This window comes from Myodes glareolus, chromosome 8 (genome assembly GCF_982192425.1).
Source record: "Myodes glareolus chromosome 8, mMyoGla1.1, whole genome shotgun sequence".
NCBI lineage: Eukaryota > Metazoa > Chordata > Mammalia > Rodentia > Cricetidae > Myodes > Myodes glareolus.
Genome location: NC_142033.1, coordinates 79,626,589 through 79,645,054, shown reverse-complemented (window position 1 = coordinate 79,645,054; position 18,466 = coordinate 79,626,589). Strand labels below are relative to the sequence as shown.

Below are 18,466 nucleotides of genomic sequence, written 5' to 3'. Positions count from 1 at the left end.
TGTATCATTTCTAATATTGACTTAAGAGATCAAATACAAAGTAGGTATTCTTAGTATTATAAATATATTAGCAAACAAATATGTCATAAAATACTAGAATATCTTACTTGTTCTGAAACAATATCATGCATCCTTATTGTAATATGACTTGCTTCATATATACATTAGCTAACCTTTTCTCCAGCATAGCATTATGGAGAGAGAAAGGGGAATGGGTCTCACCACCTACCTTTCCGGTACTTGAGTAGAATACCCCAGAGGCTGCGACGGGAGCAAGGGTCTACCCCACTGCTTGGCTCATCCAGAACCACTGTCTTTGACATGCCCATGAAAGCAATACCAATGGAGAGCTTCCTCTTCATGCCTCCAGACAGAACTCGAGCTGGCTTGTGCTGATGCTGAGTTAGCTCTACTTCATCAAGAGTTCTGCAACAACAAGAAAGTCATCATTCTTCTTCCCGAATACCTGAAAGATTTGCCCTGGGTTTCATGTCTCATACAATGGCTTACTGTGCCTGAAGTCTTTATAAACTGTGCAGGGTCCTTGTAGCAAGAGTTAGGGATGCTAGGGTACACACTAGGCACAGTATCATTGTTTAGGTGGGCCAATGACACCATGTCATTGCATCAAACATGATATTAGTCATGGTATCTGAAAAGTACTATGTGTAGAAAGTACTTTGGTCAACTCTCCTGAGAACCATCTCTCTTCTCTTTATTCAGGCCTCCAGCAAAGAAGGGACCTGAATTCTTCTAATACATATGGAGAACAGTACATTAGCAGAGGCAAAGCCCCAGGGTTCACCAGAGGCCTTTAACTCGCTGATCCACTATGCATGAAAATTTAAGGACTTCATCTAACTGACCATATAATCAGGAGTTTGCAATGATGCCCTGTGTCAAGTAGAAATCATCAATAATCACTAACATTAGAGTAAATCTGCAATTGTCCTTCAGGTTTGAGACTTTGAGATTTCATAAAACTAACAAAAAGAACCTTTTAGCATTGATTGTTGTTTTAAACATATTTTTCATATATTTTGATCATATTCCTTTTCCTCTCCTAACTCCTCCCCTATCCTTCCCGCCTCCCTACCCACCCAATTTCGTTTTCCCTCTCCGTAAAAATAAAAACAAGCAAAAATAAACAAGCAAAAAATCAAAAAGACAAAGCACACAACAACATGGAGTCCATTTTATACTTGACACTGTGCAACGAGTAAGAGACTCTGGAGCACTCAGACTCGTATGGGATGTCAAATCCCTCCCCTCAGAGCTCAGGGATCTATGTGGAAGAGGAAGTTAGGGGATCTGAAGAGCCAGAAGTGATGGACAGCTCCAAAGACACAATGTCTTCCCAACACAACAGGCCTGATGAATGTTTAAACTCACAGACCCTGGCTCAGCATGCGCAGGTTCAGCAAGAAGAAGGGGAAGTGGACACAAAGCCCCACTCGTAACCAAGAAGGTTTTTACAACTGAGAGCTGCTGGAAGAGGGAAAAAATTCTATTCTCCAATGGAGTAACACTGGGTACATCAGCCATACTCCATGGCAGGTGGTGCCATGCTCAGGAGTAGTTGGCTAGCAAAAAAAAAAAGAAAAAGAAAAAAGAAAACAAAAAACAAAACAAAAAACTTTTAATGTAGTGTTTATTGCTCTTGCTAGGAGCACCCCCCTTTTCTCACATAATTCCAAAACCCTTACTCTCATTATTTACTTTCAGTCTTTCCATTCACCCTTCCCTAAGCAGTGAAAGTGGAACCCCTCCCTATGAGCCACAGGACAGGCCTGCTTAGCACTTCCTGACAGCCTACAATGAAAGGTCATTCCGCAGCAAATGAGGAAGCTTCTAGACAGGTGCATAAGAATCACAGGGCTCCGCAAAGCTGTGCTTCAAAAACACTCGGCTCCTGGAACACTTCCAGATTCCCAGCAAAGTAGCAAGGGAATGACAAGGACTTCCTCGTCTAATGAAGAAGGAGGATTTTCTTGTCAATTTCATTCTCTCTGCCTTTTCTGCCTGACGCACAGAGAGCACTCAAATCAGCTTCTTACTGTCTAGTTTTCAGCCAAGAACCAAGGCAGTTTGTGTTTAATCCAAGCCTCAGAGTCTATTTCCTGCTTGTCACATCTCAGCCTAATCTCAGGCAATGACTATGCCCTTATTCTCGAGTGGAGCCATGGTTTAAAAGACCCCTACAGGAAAGAGGAGAAAGAACGGTTCAGCAAGAGCCTGGACTCCGTAGTCTAGCAACACCTTTCTACATGGACCATTGGAACACAGTAAAAGACAGGAGCCCATTTACCTCAGTTGAAGGTGTATTAGTGATAAATGAGTCAGCAAAGAAGACAGACAAGAAAATAAGTTATCAAAAAACTGTCAAATGCTTTCAAACTTGCCTGTTCTGATTATATTTGAATCATACCAAAGTGATTCCTGTTTGTCTCTTCTATGGACAGCATTCGGGGCCTTTATCATGTCTAAGAAGCATATGTAGATGTCGTGTTGATGAGTCTTATTGATGACTGTACCACTGGCATTTAAATCGATGGATATAGCACCAGCTAATGTCAGTGGAGTCAGAGGACATGCCTCTTCTCCAGATAAAGACACATTACTAGAACTGTAGTTAGTCTCTTGGGTATTGTCTGAGGACAGTATGAAAGCCACTCTCAGGGGCTGGAGAGGAATCGATGGCAAAACCTGATCATTCCCAGCCTGCTGGTTTTAGGACACGCTCATGTGCTTAGATCAGACACAAATATCAGAGAACAATAAGCTACTTGCAAACATTAGCCAGGTGTCATCATCTGTTGTTTTCTTTCGTTTTGTTTTTTCTTTGACTTTAAAATTCTAAGATTATTCAAAGGCTAGTGTTTTCCTAATTACGGAGGTTTGGCAAATCAAAAGAAAATGGATAATTTCTGTGAAATTACATTTCTGTTTTCTCATAAAAAGGACAGGAAATCTCCCTAATAAGAATATCATTAAGCAGCACAGAAAGGAAAGAGGACTTTTTCTCATACCAAGTCTCAATTATGAACCCAAAAATGTGTTTGGAAACGTCTCTTCAATCATCCATTCATTTATAGAGCAAAAGTTTATTGACCTTTTATAGTGCATGGCACCTGTCACCTTGCAAGGGCAAAGAAATAAGTCAAATTTTGTCTGTGATTCAAGAAACTCAGAGTCAGGTGGAAAGGCCAGATAAGAAATTACAATAAATACAAAGCAGCTAAGCCCCAGGTTCTGCAGGAATGCCCTGTGATTCTAAAGGAAGTAGTGGAAGGAGTCAGCCAGATGGACCGTGAGATTTAGCAAGGGGGCAATGTTTGAGCAGTGTGTTCCAAAGAAAGTTGCAAAAAAGTTGCCAGGACACGGGGGGAGATGAATGACATGTGCAAGAAACAACAAATCCTAATCTTACAGCTAAGGGGAGGTCACACAATGAAGCCTGGGTAAGACAGGGGAAATGGGCTTGAGTCAAGACTCATATCCGTCGGAAACCCTCTCTCTCTCTCGGGCTAGATGTACGCCAGGTGATTCATAACGTTCAGACCAGCTTTCTCCCATTTCCTCTAAAACTGCTCACCTTGAATCCCAGGTCACCAGGAACTGTCACCACTACCAATATTGCTATCATATGTCAATCCAGATACGTTTTCAGTCTGCCCTGTTCCTCGGTTTACTCTCTTGGGATTCTTAGTAGCCAGCGTGTCCCCAAGCACTGGGAGTTTTAATAACTTATGGCTTCTAGAAGGATCACTGTTTACCTGTGCAGAGAACTTCTTTTCAAACCCGTGTGTGTGTGTGTGTGTGTATGTGTGTGTGTGTGTCTGTATACATGCATGTGTGTATGTGTTTGTATATGTGTTTATATGTACATGTGTGTGTATGTGTAGAGAGAGCTTCACATGGAACCCAGGCTGATCCTGAACTTACTACACAACAGAAGATAACTTTGACTCCTGATATTCTAGCCCCAACCTCCCAAATATGAGATTACATCTGTAGTAGACAATCCACAGCTTATGCACTCTTAACTCTAAAATAATGCTGAAACTGGATAAGGGTTCCAGACACTCCGCCTTGCCTCCCACTGCCTGTGTGCTGCACCACATGTACTATCTGGAGAGATGATCTTTAGCTTCTTTAAAGATTCCTTCACGGCCCTGTAACCCACAAGTTTCCATCAAGATTCTCTTCCCTAGCCCAGCCAATCATTCATCCTCTACTGGACCATCATGAGCAGTGGACAGACAGGATATTCCAGTTCCTGTCTTCACACCATCATATAACTTCCCAACATGGTATCATTCTAGTTCTCTGTTCCCATTGGGGGAAAAACTTATTTCCATATTCCTTGCCTTCCCTCCTTACATGGCTCCAGGAAGACCTCCATTCTCAGACTTCTGAGACCTTTGTTGAAGGTCATTAATGGCATCTGCTAGTAAATCAAAGGTCAGTTCATCTCACTTAACCCTGCAGAGAACTGAGGCATCGATCCCTCCATCTTCCTTAAGGAGCCAAATCCACTCTTTCATCTTCCTCTTTCCCTGCTCCATTCTCTCTTGGCTGACGCTCCATCTGACATCATCATGGGTTACTGTAGACGCAACTCAATCCGTCATTCTCTCTCTGCTCCACTTTCACACACGGACCTCACTGTACACCGAGCCCTGCCCCTAACCTGAGTTCTAGTATGTTCATTGAAATGCTACATGGCAGCAATACAACAACAGCATTTCAGTCACTCCATGTCTGAAGATGTTCCTCTTTTGTCTACTCTTGCCTTCCTTAGATCAAAGGAGAGGCAGAACAATCATTATCTGTCTCTTGACAACTGTTCACTCCGCGGATGGTACAAGATCTGCTTTCTCCTTTAAGCTCACATGGTAATGAAATCAGACCCTAAGGAAAACAAGCTGGGCTACAGAACACTAATCACAGGTATGTTGGCTCCAAATCAGATGTTTTCAGGTTTCCCTCCCTCTAATTGAGAACTACTGTCCTAAAACATGATCTCATTCTGATTGCTTTTGTATAAATTGGCTTTGTTGCTAGGTAACATGTTGTGAATTGATAACTGTTAAAGGTTGCCTAGCACCCAAATAAGAAAATGAAGCCTATGTGGCATCGTCAGGAACTGGGTTGAAGTCCCCAGTCACAATCACAGTAGAATTTTCTATGGCCCAACATAGATAGAAACTTTCAAATTCTGTAAGTCATAGACTCTAGATTTAAATATATGTGTGTATATACTTGACATAAAAGCAAAGTGATTACTATATTAAGGGGCAGAAGAGTAACAGCAGGAGAGGAAGGGAGCGATATAGAGCAATGAGTATGAGCAATGTGCAAAGACAAACATGTATGATAATGTCATAATAAAGCCCATCACTTTGTGTGATAACTAATAGTATGCAAAGGAAGCTTTCACTGAAACAAGTGACCCATGTCTTTATAGCAAAAAGGAGTAAGTTGTATGCAGTTAATTGGTTATCTAATCTATATGTAGTCCATACAATCATAGAATTTTCAAATTGTAAACTAACTCAAGTTTGAGATTTTTTCATACTGAGGACTAACTCAAGTTTGAGATGGCTGTAAGTAGTAAAATGTAAGTATGTTCTCTGTACAATTAAGAGATAATTGCTATGTACATTATTTCTGCTATCATTCATTCTACAAAGGTATTATGAGGCGAACTGAAAATAGCATTTTACAGCAGAGAACAGGCCAACGGGGTGACTTTTGAGAGAGAAGAAAACGGAGAAAGAAGCATTTAAACCAACTTTGTGGTGCCATATGCCACTTTCCACAGGGGCTCCTGTCCCTTGAGGATCTTTTCCAAGACTTTGAATTTAATTTGTATTTGACCCTCAGAGGGTGAGCATCTGTCCAGGGGGCACATTTGATTTGTTTTATATATGCCCTTGTCATAGCTGGTGTCTAAACACAGGCAGCTATCTCAAGTTGAAATGATCTAACTGCTGCTCTCTTCCCAGAGCAAGCAAAGGAAACTTGTGCAGCCCTGCATTTCTCGGAAGCACTCTGTCCCTTCCTCCTCAAACTCTGCACTGAGACACTGGCAGGGGGAGCTGCATGGGGAGTTCCCCTGATGAGCTGCTTTCACATTCTGGTCCCCTGGCTCCTGAGAAGTATGTGAAGTCCCCATTCTGGGTGTGTGGTCTTGTTCTAACAAAAGAAAGCCCATAACACTGCTTTGTCCCATCAATCTAAAATATTGTGTGTAAACCTGCATCAGAAGATGTTCTACTCAGTTAAGACTTCAGAGAACCATGCTTCTGAGGAAGCTTCCACAAGGAGCCAGGGTTCCCTCACCCCTTAAGATCTCTACTAAAGGGTCTCAGGGGACATGCTTTGACCACATTTTAAAGCTATTCATTAGACACGTTGAGCATAGTTGGTAACAAATAACTTTCACCTCTTAGGCCATCATAATGTTCACAGGGCTGGGTATACTGTGGGCCAAGGCAGTGGCACTAAAATGTCCTGGAAAGCCCTTGCTCCCCTGCCCAGTCTGTCATCCTTGAAAGAGAACATCTGATCCTGCAGGCTGCAACCCAAGGTAAAGGCAGCTAGCTAGGTACACCTGACCTGTGAGAGCCCTGGGGCAGACCTTCACGTCCCTGTTTGAGTTACTCCTCTCTCTGAGGATGAACTACCATGTCTGCAAATTGGAGACAACCTCGATATTGATCTTGGAAGATAACTGGGACCATGGCATGTTCTCCACTTCCAGAAGGTTCTCACGAACTCCCACTGGCCTACTTCTCCTTCATCGCCCCCTTCCATGTTCACTGTTACAAAACAAATCTTTCCCATCACCCCATCCCACCACCCACCTTCTCCTTAGTTTCCTATGTGTCACCTTTTCATTCACGTCCACAGTCATTCTGTGATGTAGCCCACACTCCGCTCCAGGAGACGGCGGACTGGAATAATGTGATTTCTGCCCTTGTATCTGCTATTCTGGGTTATTAGTAGTGTTTTTCTCACCTGTGCTGGGATGGGTAGGGGAGCCAATAACATGTGTGCTGTTTCTCTGTCTACTGTCTCTCCCACAGTTGTGCACCTGCTGTGGCATGGAGACCTCAGACCAATGACAGGCTTCAGTTCATTCACACCTGTGTACCTGATAAATTTGCTGTTCCTTAGCTTGCCAAATAGGAGTCCATCGGCACGTTTCCTTGTCTTCCTTTGCACTGTGTTTATTCCAGATACACAAGCCTTCTGGTTCCTGTCTAGCCACTCTTCCCATGCTGCCTTAGTTCTTCCCCCATTTCCAAGGCAAACAATCAAATCTAGTCCTTTTTCAGAAAAGCCTTCTCTAAGCTCCCCAAGGCTGTTGGCTCTGACATACTTCCATAAGTAAGATTCACCTGCTATATCTTTCCTTTCCATACACATAGATACAGATGATAGTGATTATCTCTGCGTTCTTCACCTGCATGACTGGGCAAAGATGGGTAGGGGCGATAGAAAACCATTTACTAACTTGTCGACTTGATGCTGTAGCTCCTTCTTGGTCCACCAAGGTGCTTTTATGGCAGCAAAGAACATTAGGTGTTCCCGCACAGTGAGGTTGGCCAGGAGAATATCCTGCTGTGGACACACTCCCAGCTCCTCTCTGACCTTGGACAAATCTGTCTGCAGGTTCTTGCCATTTATGATGATTGTTCCAGAAGTGGGAGGATAGAGCCCCATCAACATGGATCTGCAGGGAACAAAGATTCAGCACAAGCAACACCTGGATGCTCAGAACATCAGTGAGCCCTGCCACTCGGACACCAGGTGATGTATGCAGCTCACAGGGAACTCACACCTTCTGCTGACCAGTTTTCTACACGGTCAGTTAAAACGTATGGAATTCATGGGGATGTTGGTCTATCTAACTTAGAAATGTGGACCTATGAATGCGCCCTGTCTCCCAGAGGACAGAATGTGACTGTAGACCTCTACAGTTGTGCCACACTTGGGTGAATAGTCTGAGAGAAAGAAGGTAGACTCAATTCCATTTATATGGAATTCTAGAATAAGTAAACAAATTAGCAAACAGGTCAGTGGCTACTCAGGAGCCAGGGCCAAAAGATGATACAAGAAATCTTAAAAGGGAAAAGAAATGTTCTATGTCTTCACTGTGGTGTGTGCTCTGACGTCAGACAAATATGCCAACTCTTACTGGACTATATGCATAAACACATGACATTGACTGTACAAAAGTTGTGCCTTAAGAAATTCAATTAGCAATTCTTTTATAACAACTTCCAAACCTATTTGGGAATTCAACAAAATAATAAATGTAATGATACCTCAAGTATCTTTGGGAGTTGGTTCGACAATAGCCTTCTTACACCAAAATTTCGATATTCCAGTTTAATGTACAAAAATGGCACTATGCATGCAATCTATATAAATTTTCTATGCACATTGAAGCATTTCTATATTGTATTTTTGAATTAATGTTGACAAGAAAAACTAACATATTTAGGGCAGATGCAATATTTTTCAGATTTTTTTGATCTATGTCAGGCAAATCTAGGGAAACGGAATCTGGAGACACAGAGATTCAACTCTATCACTCTGTATGAGTCTCAAAGGCCTTTGTTTTAAATGATAAAGGCCCAGTTCAGTAATTGACTTCCAGGCTCCAAGCACTGTCAGAAAGTAAGAAGCAAGCACTTAAGATGACTTCAAGTGTACTCCAAATATCACTAAAAGCCAGGTGGTTAGTGAACCCTGAAACATCCAGAGCCTTCTTTTTTAATTCTCATCATTCTGCAAGACAGGTACACCAAGATTCCCTGGTAAGACATGCGTATTACCACACGTTTATTGAGTGACAGTTTGTATAACTCGTATGTTCTCATTTTGCAAGTTCTAAGAAAAGAGTAACCCTTCCGTTCTATTTCAGTGTGCAAGGTACAAATACAAACACCCCACGTTCTTCTTTTGATTTGTCTCCAGTGAGAGCTGCTGGGGCCCCATAGACATTACATCTCTGCCATCCTTGCTAAGGTGGGGACCACTTCCTTCTCATCATTCTTACTAACCATATGTTAGACCTGTACACATTTGCTTAGGAAAAGAATACGGAGTGATTTACTCAAAAGACACACCCCGTAATGTTGGCAGTTAGCCTTCAACATGGCTGTTCCTCAATCAGCTCAAGGCTATGGAAATTTGAACTTACTTCTCCCTCTCTGGGGCTACATGATTGAATTCTTTAATCAAATCGGAAACTCCAGGATCCAAAACCAAAACCCAGGACTTAGCAAGAAAATAGTCAAAGGAAAAGAAGATGAAAACAGAAAAGCAAAAATTCATAGTTTATAAATATTCCGCTGCTCTTTCTCTATAACTATTCAAATAAAATTATGCTTTAGCAGGTATCAAAGACCTTCAAAGGATTAAAGGAAAACATGTTGGATTATCTGTATGTATATATAAACATATATATATACACACACACACACACACACACACACACACACACATATATATGACGTTTGGTGTATTGTAAAATATCCATCCACCTCTCCCCTTGGAATCTACTCCAGGTCTAAAATATGATTGAGGACTATGGGGGCAGAGGTCGTGCTTTGGAGAGAGCTTGCTCTTCTGAATCACTAAGCTCTCTATTGAGATCAGAGCAAAACAACAACAATAGAAAACTAAAGATGGGAGGAGAAGAAGGAAAGAGGGATGGAGACGGAGAAAAGAAAAAGAGGGAGAAGGGGGGAGGGAAGAGAAAATATGTTATTGAAAACGAGACACACATGATGGTTGTTTTGCCGGCACCATTGGTTCCCAGCAGGGCTGTGATCTGGTCTCTGTGGAAGGTGAGGGTGAGCTCTTGGACAGCCATTTTGTGGCCTTCGTATTCCTTTGTCACCGATATTAGAGCCACTCCTGGGGTACCTCCTTCCAGCTCTCCCGGGCCATTTTGCTGTGAGAACCCTGTAAGGAGAATGGACATTCACCATGAAAAGATTTCAGGAGGCTGGAAAACAACGCCTGCACTATCCAATCATCTGTTCCTTTGGAACAGAATCCTGGCTCCGGGAGGCAGGCCAAGCACTTCCGCAGACTTCATTACAGAAAACCGTGAGTACAATGTGTAATGGCAAAATGCACGGAGGCCACTGACAACAGAGCTTTGATCTCTTCTGATAGGAGAACCGCTGGGTAGCAAAATAAAAATAGACGCACACAGGGTTCTGTAGACAAGGGAACTAAACAGACTATTTACACATCAGTGTTCACAGGGAATCTTCTCCTGACACAGGAGAGGATAGCGACTGGTAGGGTATATTCTGCCATTCCTAACCCATCCAAAATCTACTTGGTTAATGGGAGATTAAAATTACTTTCCAATATTCGCTCAGAATACAAATCCAGCATGGTAGGATCTAGTTGGTCCTTAGCGACCCATCTCCATTCACAGGGGCTTCGCTATGAGTGGCCCTCATGCCTGGTCCACAGTCAAAGGTCATGATGATGGAGAGTGATTGACACCAGTGGTCCTGCTCTTCTGTTTAAGAACTTTTACTGCCCTAAATAAAGTCCCTGGTCATAAGAGGAAGTGATAGTCTTGTTCATAGAATAATCATAGACGTTAAAATATGTAAAAATCATTTGGAAAAATTGAAGTGAGCTATACTTGGCAGCTGCTTGCTTTTCCTTTTAGCTTTCTTACACCTGTTCATTTTAAATTTTAACGAACTGTAATATACACACACACACACAAGTCTATGGAGATTAGCACCACAAATAGCAGGTGACTGTTCCATCCCTAGGTCCAGGGCTATGGACGCATCACCAGAGCATTGCAGATCAGCCCTGTGGTTGCTTCAGAGCCCAGAGCACCCAAATGGGAGAAACTTGGAATCTGTACAAAAATGATAAATGCCCACATAGAAGTGAAAATCAAAACTGACCAGAGAAAATGTATCCAACAGAGCTTTTGTCACCCACCTTTGTTACCAAAGTCCTCATTGAAGAAAAATAAACCGGAACTCAGAGAGCATCTCCGCTTCTCTATCAAACCACACACACTTTTCCAATAGGAGGCAGTGAAGGGGAAATACCACGGTTTCCCTAAACCAAAGGTTCCTTAGGAAGTAAGATACGGTTAAAATTAGAATAATTATTTTTCCATGTACATGAACATTCTGGAGCACCTAATCTTTGCTGTTGTTTGGTTTTTTTTTTCCTTTTTTTATTTTATTTATTTATTTTACATGCCAACCACAGTTTTCCCTCCCTCCTCTCCTCCTGCTTCCTCCCCACCTCCCTTCTTCCCATACCCATCCACTCCTCCTCTGTCTCCATTCAGAAGAGGTAAGGCCTCCTCCCCAAAGGAATCAACAAAACACGGCCTATCAAGTTGAGGCAGGACCAAGCTCCACCCCCTTGCATCAAGGCTGGGCAACCATCCCTCCACAGGGAACAGGTTCCAAAGAGACAGCTCATGTTTCAGAGACAGATCCTGGTCCCACTGCTAGGAGCCCCACAAAAGACCAAGCTACACAACTGTCACCCATATGCAGAGGGCCTAGGTTGGTCCCCTGCCAACTCTCTAGCTGTTGTTGGTCCGGAGCCTGTGAACTCCCACAAGCTCAGCCCATCTGTCTCTGAGGGTTTCCCATCACGTTCTTGATCCCCCCACCCTTGCTCATATAATCCTTCTTTCCCCTCTCCAACTAGACACCGAGAGCTCAGCCCAGTACTGTTTCCATCAGTTACTGGATGAAGGCTCTGTGATGACAATTGGGGTAGTCATCAGTCTGATTACAGGGGAAGGTCAGTTCAGGCCCCCTCTCCACTACTGCTAGGAGTCATAACTGGAGTCTTCCTTGTGTTTTCTGGGAGTTTCCCTGGCACAAAGTTTTTCCACAACCCCATAAGGGCCTCCTCTACCAGGATATCTCTTTCATTACCCTCCACCTCCATCCTGCCCCCCAGAAACAACCTAGATTCCTCTCAACGGAAGAATGGGCAAAGAAAATGTGGTACATTTACACAATGGAGTATTACTCAGTGAAGAAAAACAATAACATCATGAAATTTGCAGGGAAATGGATGAAACTAGAAAAAATCATCCCGAGTGAGGTAACCCAGACACAGAAAGACAAACACAGTATGTATTCACTCATAAGCAGATATTAGACGTAAAGCAAAGGATAACCAGGCTACAATCTTGAGCCCCGGAGAAGCTAGGTAAAAGAAAGACCCTGTAAGAGGGATACATGGCTCTCCCTGGGGAGAGAAAATAGATTAGACTCCTTGGTAAACTGGGGGTGGGGAGAGGAGAGGAGAGGAGGTGGGGGGATGGGAACATGAGGAATCAGGATGCAGTCCATAATCCAATTAATCCGAATGAAATGCTAATAAATTTCAATATGCACCAGATACATAAACCAATCATAAGATGGGGTAGCATGTCCCCTTTTGAGGGGAACCCAACATACCCCTCCTAGGTTCAAGCTAGAACTATCTGCTAGCCTCTCTCAAATCTACTTCCCCCAAGTGACCTAGACATGTAGTCAGCAAACTTGAATAAAAGCTGGACGAGTCACCAGGGAAGCCCTCGTCTACTACCGTCAGATGCCGTGATGCTATTGTTCTTCGACCTGTCTTTGATGCTTGCAAAGGTTACTAGAACACAGGAGCATGAAGTGAGGGTCTGAGAACACTATTCAGAAAGAACTTCTACACAGAAGGATAATGGATAACTTTAGCAATTCTGTATGAAACACCACCGTGTTCTTGAAACACATTCTCCAGGCTCACCTCAGCCCACTTAGCATTCACTTCATTTCAGGTAGAAAGAAATGAAAGGGTCTCTAATTATTAGCACGTTCAAATCTGCAACACACACACACACACACTCATATTCTTGCTTAAGTTTGGGAAATGTAGCTCAATTAATAAAAACCCAGAGACAGAAACTGGGGTTCGATCTGAAGGTCAGAAAAACAAAGTAGCCAGTCACTGGCTCTTACCTCTAACACAGCCTGAAATGGTTATCCTGCCTCCAGGAATTCTCAGGATAAGACTGTCTGAGAGCTGTCTCCTCCCATCTTATTTTCCTCTCTAGTGCTGGGATTAAAGCATGCACCACTACCGCCCAGTTTTTATGGCAAACTAGTGTGGATTCCAGGATTAATGGTGTGTGTCATCACTGCCTGGTCTGTAAGGCTGACCAGTGGGACCGTTTTACACTCTGATCTTCTGGCAAGCTTTATTTATTAAAATACAAATGAAATATCACAGAAGGGAAAATTACCTGAAAGTATAAACTCTATCAGTGACTCGAATAAAAAGGCCCACAGGAAGAGATTTCAGTTCTTTGATCATCCAGCAGAAGAAAGATATGCAAACGTTTATACACTCTAACCAGAATGTTCAAAAAGACAGTCACACACTCAAAGGACGGTAAAGGGCTACAACACGGTCTAGTGTTTGTTCCTACTTTTTGTGTTTACTTCTATCCCCAAATCCCTTTGTCAACACCCTACTCTCTAGCAATTTAGGACGTACGTGTTTTTGGACAGGCACTCTTTAAAGGAAGTAGTTATAGAAAAAAAAATGAACCAAAGGGTGAGTCCTTTTTCTTCTCTTTGGTAGAAGAAATTTAATAAATGTTTTTTTAAAAAAAATAAATAGAAAAACCACCATTGCATAGACTTTCTATATTTTTATTTTTAAAAATGTTTTTAGTTAAAAAAATATTAGAGTTCCCCCTCTCTCCCTCCAGCCCCTCCTAGCTATCCAGCCTCAAGCCCCTCCAAGACCCCTCTCAAGCTGATAGCCCCATTTTCTTTGAGTATTGTTACAGATAGATAAAAAGATAAAGATAAACTATAAAAATAGACATATATTATGACAAATAAATATAAATACTACCTGTTAAGTCCATTTCTATTGCTTGTGTGCATGTAGTTTAAAGGTTGACCTCTTTTTTTGAACAATAAGGAGGCTAATTAATCCCTTGGGGGGCTAATTCTCCTCCTAGCAGTCATGGGATGCTTGTAGTTCTTTATCTGTGGGATTCCTCTTCCAGGTTAGTATGTCTATTGATATTGTCATAGTTCCAGACTTGTTAATTCAATCATTTAAAGAACAGTTTCTTTACAGAAGGCTTCCTGGTATGCCGACTTTCACAGTCTTCCTGCCCCACATCTGTGATGTTCCATGATTCACAGACGCAAGGGCTGTGACATAGCTGTGCTTTGGGATTGGGCTCCCCATGACGTGTTATCTCTTCACTCTGCCTAGGGGTCTGGGCTTCCCATGATGTGTTATCTCTTCACTCTGCCCAGGTGTGGTTTTCTGTGGTGATCTTTCTTTTCTGTAAAAAGAAGCTTCCTTGGTGAGAGGAGATAGCTTCACTTACCTGTGGGTATAGTTGCTTAGTAACGTTCATTCATAGTAGTTTGAAAATGGGGCTACATAAATGTCCTTCAGACGAATGGGTAAGTAAAGTATTGTTTATATACAGAATGGAATACTGTTTGACTATAAAGAAAAACAAGATCATAAAATTTTCAGGTAAATGGACAGACCTAGAAAAGATCATGCTGAGGGAGGTACTAAGATTCGGAATGACAAACACTGCACGCTCTCATTCGTCTGCGGTTTCTAACTCCAAATCCTCAGATGTGAGTATATAACCTAGAGTAACCACATAGACCAGGAAAGTACAAAGGGCCAAGCGTGGGCGCTGCTGGAAGAACAGCAAGGGTTTGCCCAACAACAGGGTTGATGGCTTCAAAAGATATGTAGAGTCTGAGGCTTCTCCTCACACCTCACCCGACTATGTGAAGGTGTAAAACAGATGTAACAGCAAGAAGATCTTGGGGTATCCTTTCACACAAGGTTCCCTTGTCTCAAACAAAAAGAGGAAGCTCATTTCATCTTTGGGTCCCAGCATAATTACAAATTACTCAATAAGCCTCATCAGGCACAAGCATGAACAATGCATTTTTGGAAACAAAAGAGATAACAAGCAAACAAATACAATGGGAAATTATTATGCATTTGCCAGCTGCTGCCCCAATCTCCCATCTTCTCATGAAAAGGCAGAGTCCCACTGAGGGGCTTCTTAAGTACACATGTTCAACCCATCCCTGGGGACAATGGGATTGGGCCAAGTAGCATGATTCAGATGCTGCTTAAAGCACTTCGAGGTTTGGAATCAATGATCAAAGTTCTAGATGGTTAAAAACAACACAACGCTGAAAACACCCTCTGAGTGCAAATGGTCACCATTCTATTGTTTCTAATGGGAAAGAACTAAAGTTAGGCTTTCAAAGTAGGGGAAAATGGGGAACTCTTACTTTTATTTAGTGATGAGTTGAACAGTCATTCATATTTTTAAAGATGTGGCTGGATGGCATTATTTCTTTTCAAACAGAGGGATGTGTATAGATGTAATATGTACCCAGTGATGCGCAGAAAGGTATCTGAGACAGAATGAAAATGATATTGCTATTTCTAGTTGATGATGCTGCAGACAAATGGACTTTCTTTTCTGCTCCTTCAAAAAAATATATAAGAATGTTCCAAAGATGTTACAATCAAAACAGGCCTGTGTGATAAATTACAGCTCACGTTTTCAGAATCCACAGGAATGAAGAAACAGCTCCTCCACGCACACTAGAGGTGAACCCAGCTGCAACCCTCCTGTTCCCAGGAAGCAACAGAACATCTTCATACACTGGGAGTATCACAAAAAAAAGCCGAACAGCAAAGAAAATCTTGAATCCATTTCAAGTACATGTTACAAAGGCATCTTCATGCAATGGCTTTCAAAGTGATGGCCATGGTGCATACACACACGGCTCAATGCATGAGAATACACAAATGCACACAGTCATGCACACTTGCAACACTGGAATCTTTAAGTGTCTCTTCCTTGTGGGACTAGCTCACGGGAGATACCACTGAGAATGAGTAAGGCATGCTTCCTGGGGAAGAAAAAGGGGACTTGAGACTCTTCCCAGTGGCATAGTGCCAGCAGGCCAGCCCAACAACAAACAGAGGAAATGAGAATGTAGCTCCACACAAGGAACCGGAAGTCACCTGAGTTCATAGCATCCTATTCCTTGTTTAGCTCTTCCCCAGTTTCATCTTCCTGTTCCAAAGAGATGGCTGTCGTCTTGATGTAATCTCCCTCTGCCGACTCAAGACCATGCAATGGATCAGACCCAGACTAGCGTCCTTATGATTTTTGTACTAGTGAATATGACAAGCACCACAGAGAAAAACTCAGCACAAGAGAGCACTGTGATCGCAGGGTCTCCATAGATACAGAAGGGACAGATGCAGGCAGAACAAAAGGTCTAAAACAGCAAAGGCAATGAACAAGGAAGGATGCCCAGAGGTGACAAACACAAATGCCAGATGCCCAGCTGGATTTGAATTGCAGACGAACAACACATAATGTTTGATTATATCACCCAAACGTCTGTGGTTATCTGAAATTTGAATTTTGCTTGGTCTTCTTATTTTATCTGGGTTTCAGACACAGCTTCCCATACTAGTGAGGTTGAAACAGAGAGCCAGGTACTAACAAACACTGGGGGGAGTCAAGGTCATCTGAGCTATTCAGTACATGGAACCCTTTCCTCCAGCATTTTGAAGTCAGGGAAAACGCTCAGTATAGGAAGGCTATGAGTAGTATATATCATTCAACCTTGAAAAACATGCCCTGTCTTTCAGAACAGGAGGAATGGTCCTGGAGGATGACATTATATCCAGCAAGCTCCAGCACAGAACGACAACGCTACTCAACACCACCTGTATGAGAAATCCAAAACAGCCAGACACAAAGGGGCTCCCACCATGGCTGCCACCAGTTATTCTGGGAGGAGAGCAACAGATGCTGACCAACCTAACACGAAGCTCCATTTCTGTGAGACGAATAAGAGCTTCAGCTGAACTGTATGCCATGGTCCCTGCAGTTAACAACTGCAGGGCACACTCAGAACTTGCTGCTCCCTGATATCATGCTAATTCATTCCCGAAGTGTATCCTGGCCCGGGAGAGGTAGTTGTGTGCTCCACACCAGAGAAAGTTTTTCCTTTACTGAGTCAGTTTACATTTTGAAAGCCCTGTCTAGTCAATGCGTACAGTTACTACAAATTGATACTATGTGAAGAGAGTCAATTTGACATCGTCTCCATTTTTTTCCTTTCAGGTTACATATCCTTACAATGAATACACTCATTTTTATCACATTTGCCTGCCAGACAAGAAAAATGCCATATTCTATATATTCATAACCAAATGTTTTGCGTGAAACTAAACCTTTGCAAAAGTTTATTGAAGATATATTTTGAGGTTTTTTTATGTTTACTTACTTCTTTTTTGAGATTATAATTCCACATTTCTCCTTTTCCCTTCCTCCTTCCAAACCCTCCCATATGCTCCTTCTCACTCTCCTTCAAAATTATTGCCTTTTTTTCATTAGTTTTTATTTCATGTATATATGTAAATATAAAGACAAACATATTTATTACTAAATATAATCTATTCAGCATGTTTGCTGCAAGACTGTACCTCCTCGTAATATTCTTTTTGATACAGGGTCTCTGTACATAGTCCTGGCTGTCCTTGAACTCTGTCGCTCAGGCTGGCCTTGGACTCATAGAAATCTGCTTGCCTCTGTCTCCTGCATGCTGGCATTAAAGACATACAAACGTGTTTGGTTTTCTAAGAAATGATTTGTTGATATTTCTGTTGAGATATACATTTTTGATTTTTAACTTGAGAAATTTAACTTTTATAGAGAGCTATGAAACTTTTATAAGCTTACAAATTTACCTATAATTTTATTTGTATTGTTTGAAATATTTATTTAAATCCTTACAGAGTGAGATCTATTGATTTTTAATGTTTTTTGTTATTTATTTACAACTTTGACATCTTATGAAAAAAGGCCTTTCTTGTTTCTAAAATCATGTATTTCCTATCACTTCATTATTTTTAGTGTAATTTTTATTTTCATTTTTGAACTGCTGGAAATCAAATCCAGTGTTTTACACTTCCGAGATAAGTTCTCTGTCACTATCCTATATCCCAACTCTCCTATTTTTATATTATTAATTTCTAATAAATAATAAATGTAGTAATTGAACAGAGCAAACCATATACACTTGGGTGGATAGTCGGGTTTCTGGCCTGTTCCCATGTCTATCTAATTTCCATCCCTGCACTGTAGAAGAGGGACTCCAGGGTCTGGACATGTTAGGTGAGCACTCCTCCACCCCAACTGCTCCATCTTTTTTAAAGTTTATTTTATTTATAATTGTGTATGTGCATGTGTGTGTATGTGCATGCATGTATTCATGAATGCATGCAAGTAAGGGTGTGTGTGTGTAAGCAACTCTGGCTCTCTGTGTGTCTCCTTTTCTCTCCCTGTCTCTCTCTC

The 18,466-nt window shown here is 41.9% G+C and overlaps 1 protein-coding gene across 1 annotated transcript in view; it reads right to left on the bottom strand.

Annotated features, from left to right (window-relative positions):
- Window positions 1-18,466, bottom strand: part of Abca13 (ATP binding cassette subfamily A member 13) — a 329,916-nt gene that overhangs the window by 212,330 nt on the left and 99,120 nt on the right. The window contains exons 20-23 of the mRNA XM_087909185.1: window positions 11,005-11,142; window positions 9,807-9,987; window positions 7,526-7,744; window positions 230-426 (exon numbers count right to left, since the gene is read on the bottom strand). Coding sequence (XP_087765311.1) covers window positions 230-426; window positions 7,526-7,744; window positions 9,807-9,987; window positions 11,005-11,142 — 735 coding nt within the window. The remainder of the gene's footprint in view (window positions 1-229; window positions 427-7,525; window positions 7,745-9,806; window positions 9,988-11,004; window positions 11,143-18,466) is intronic.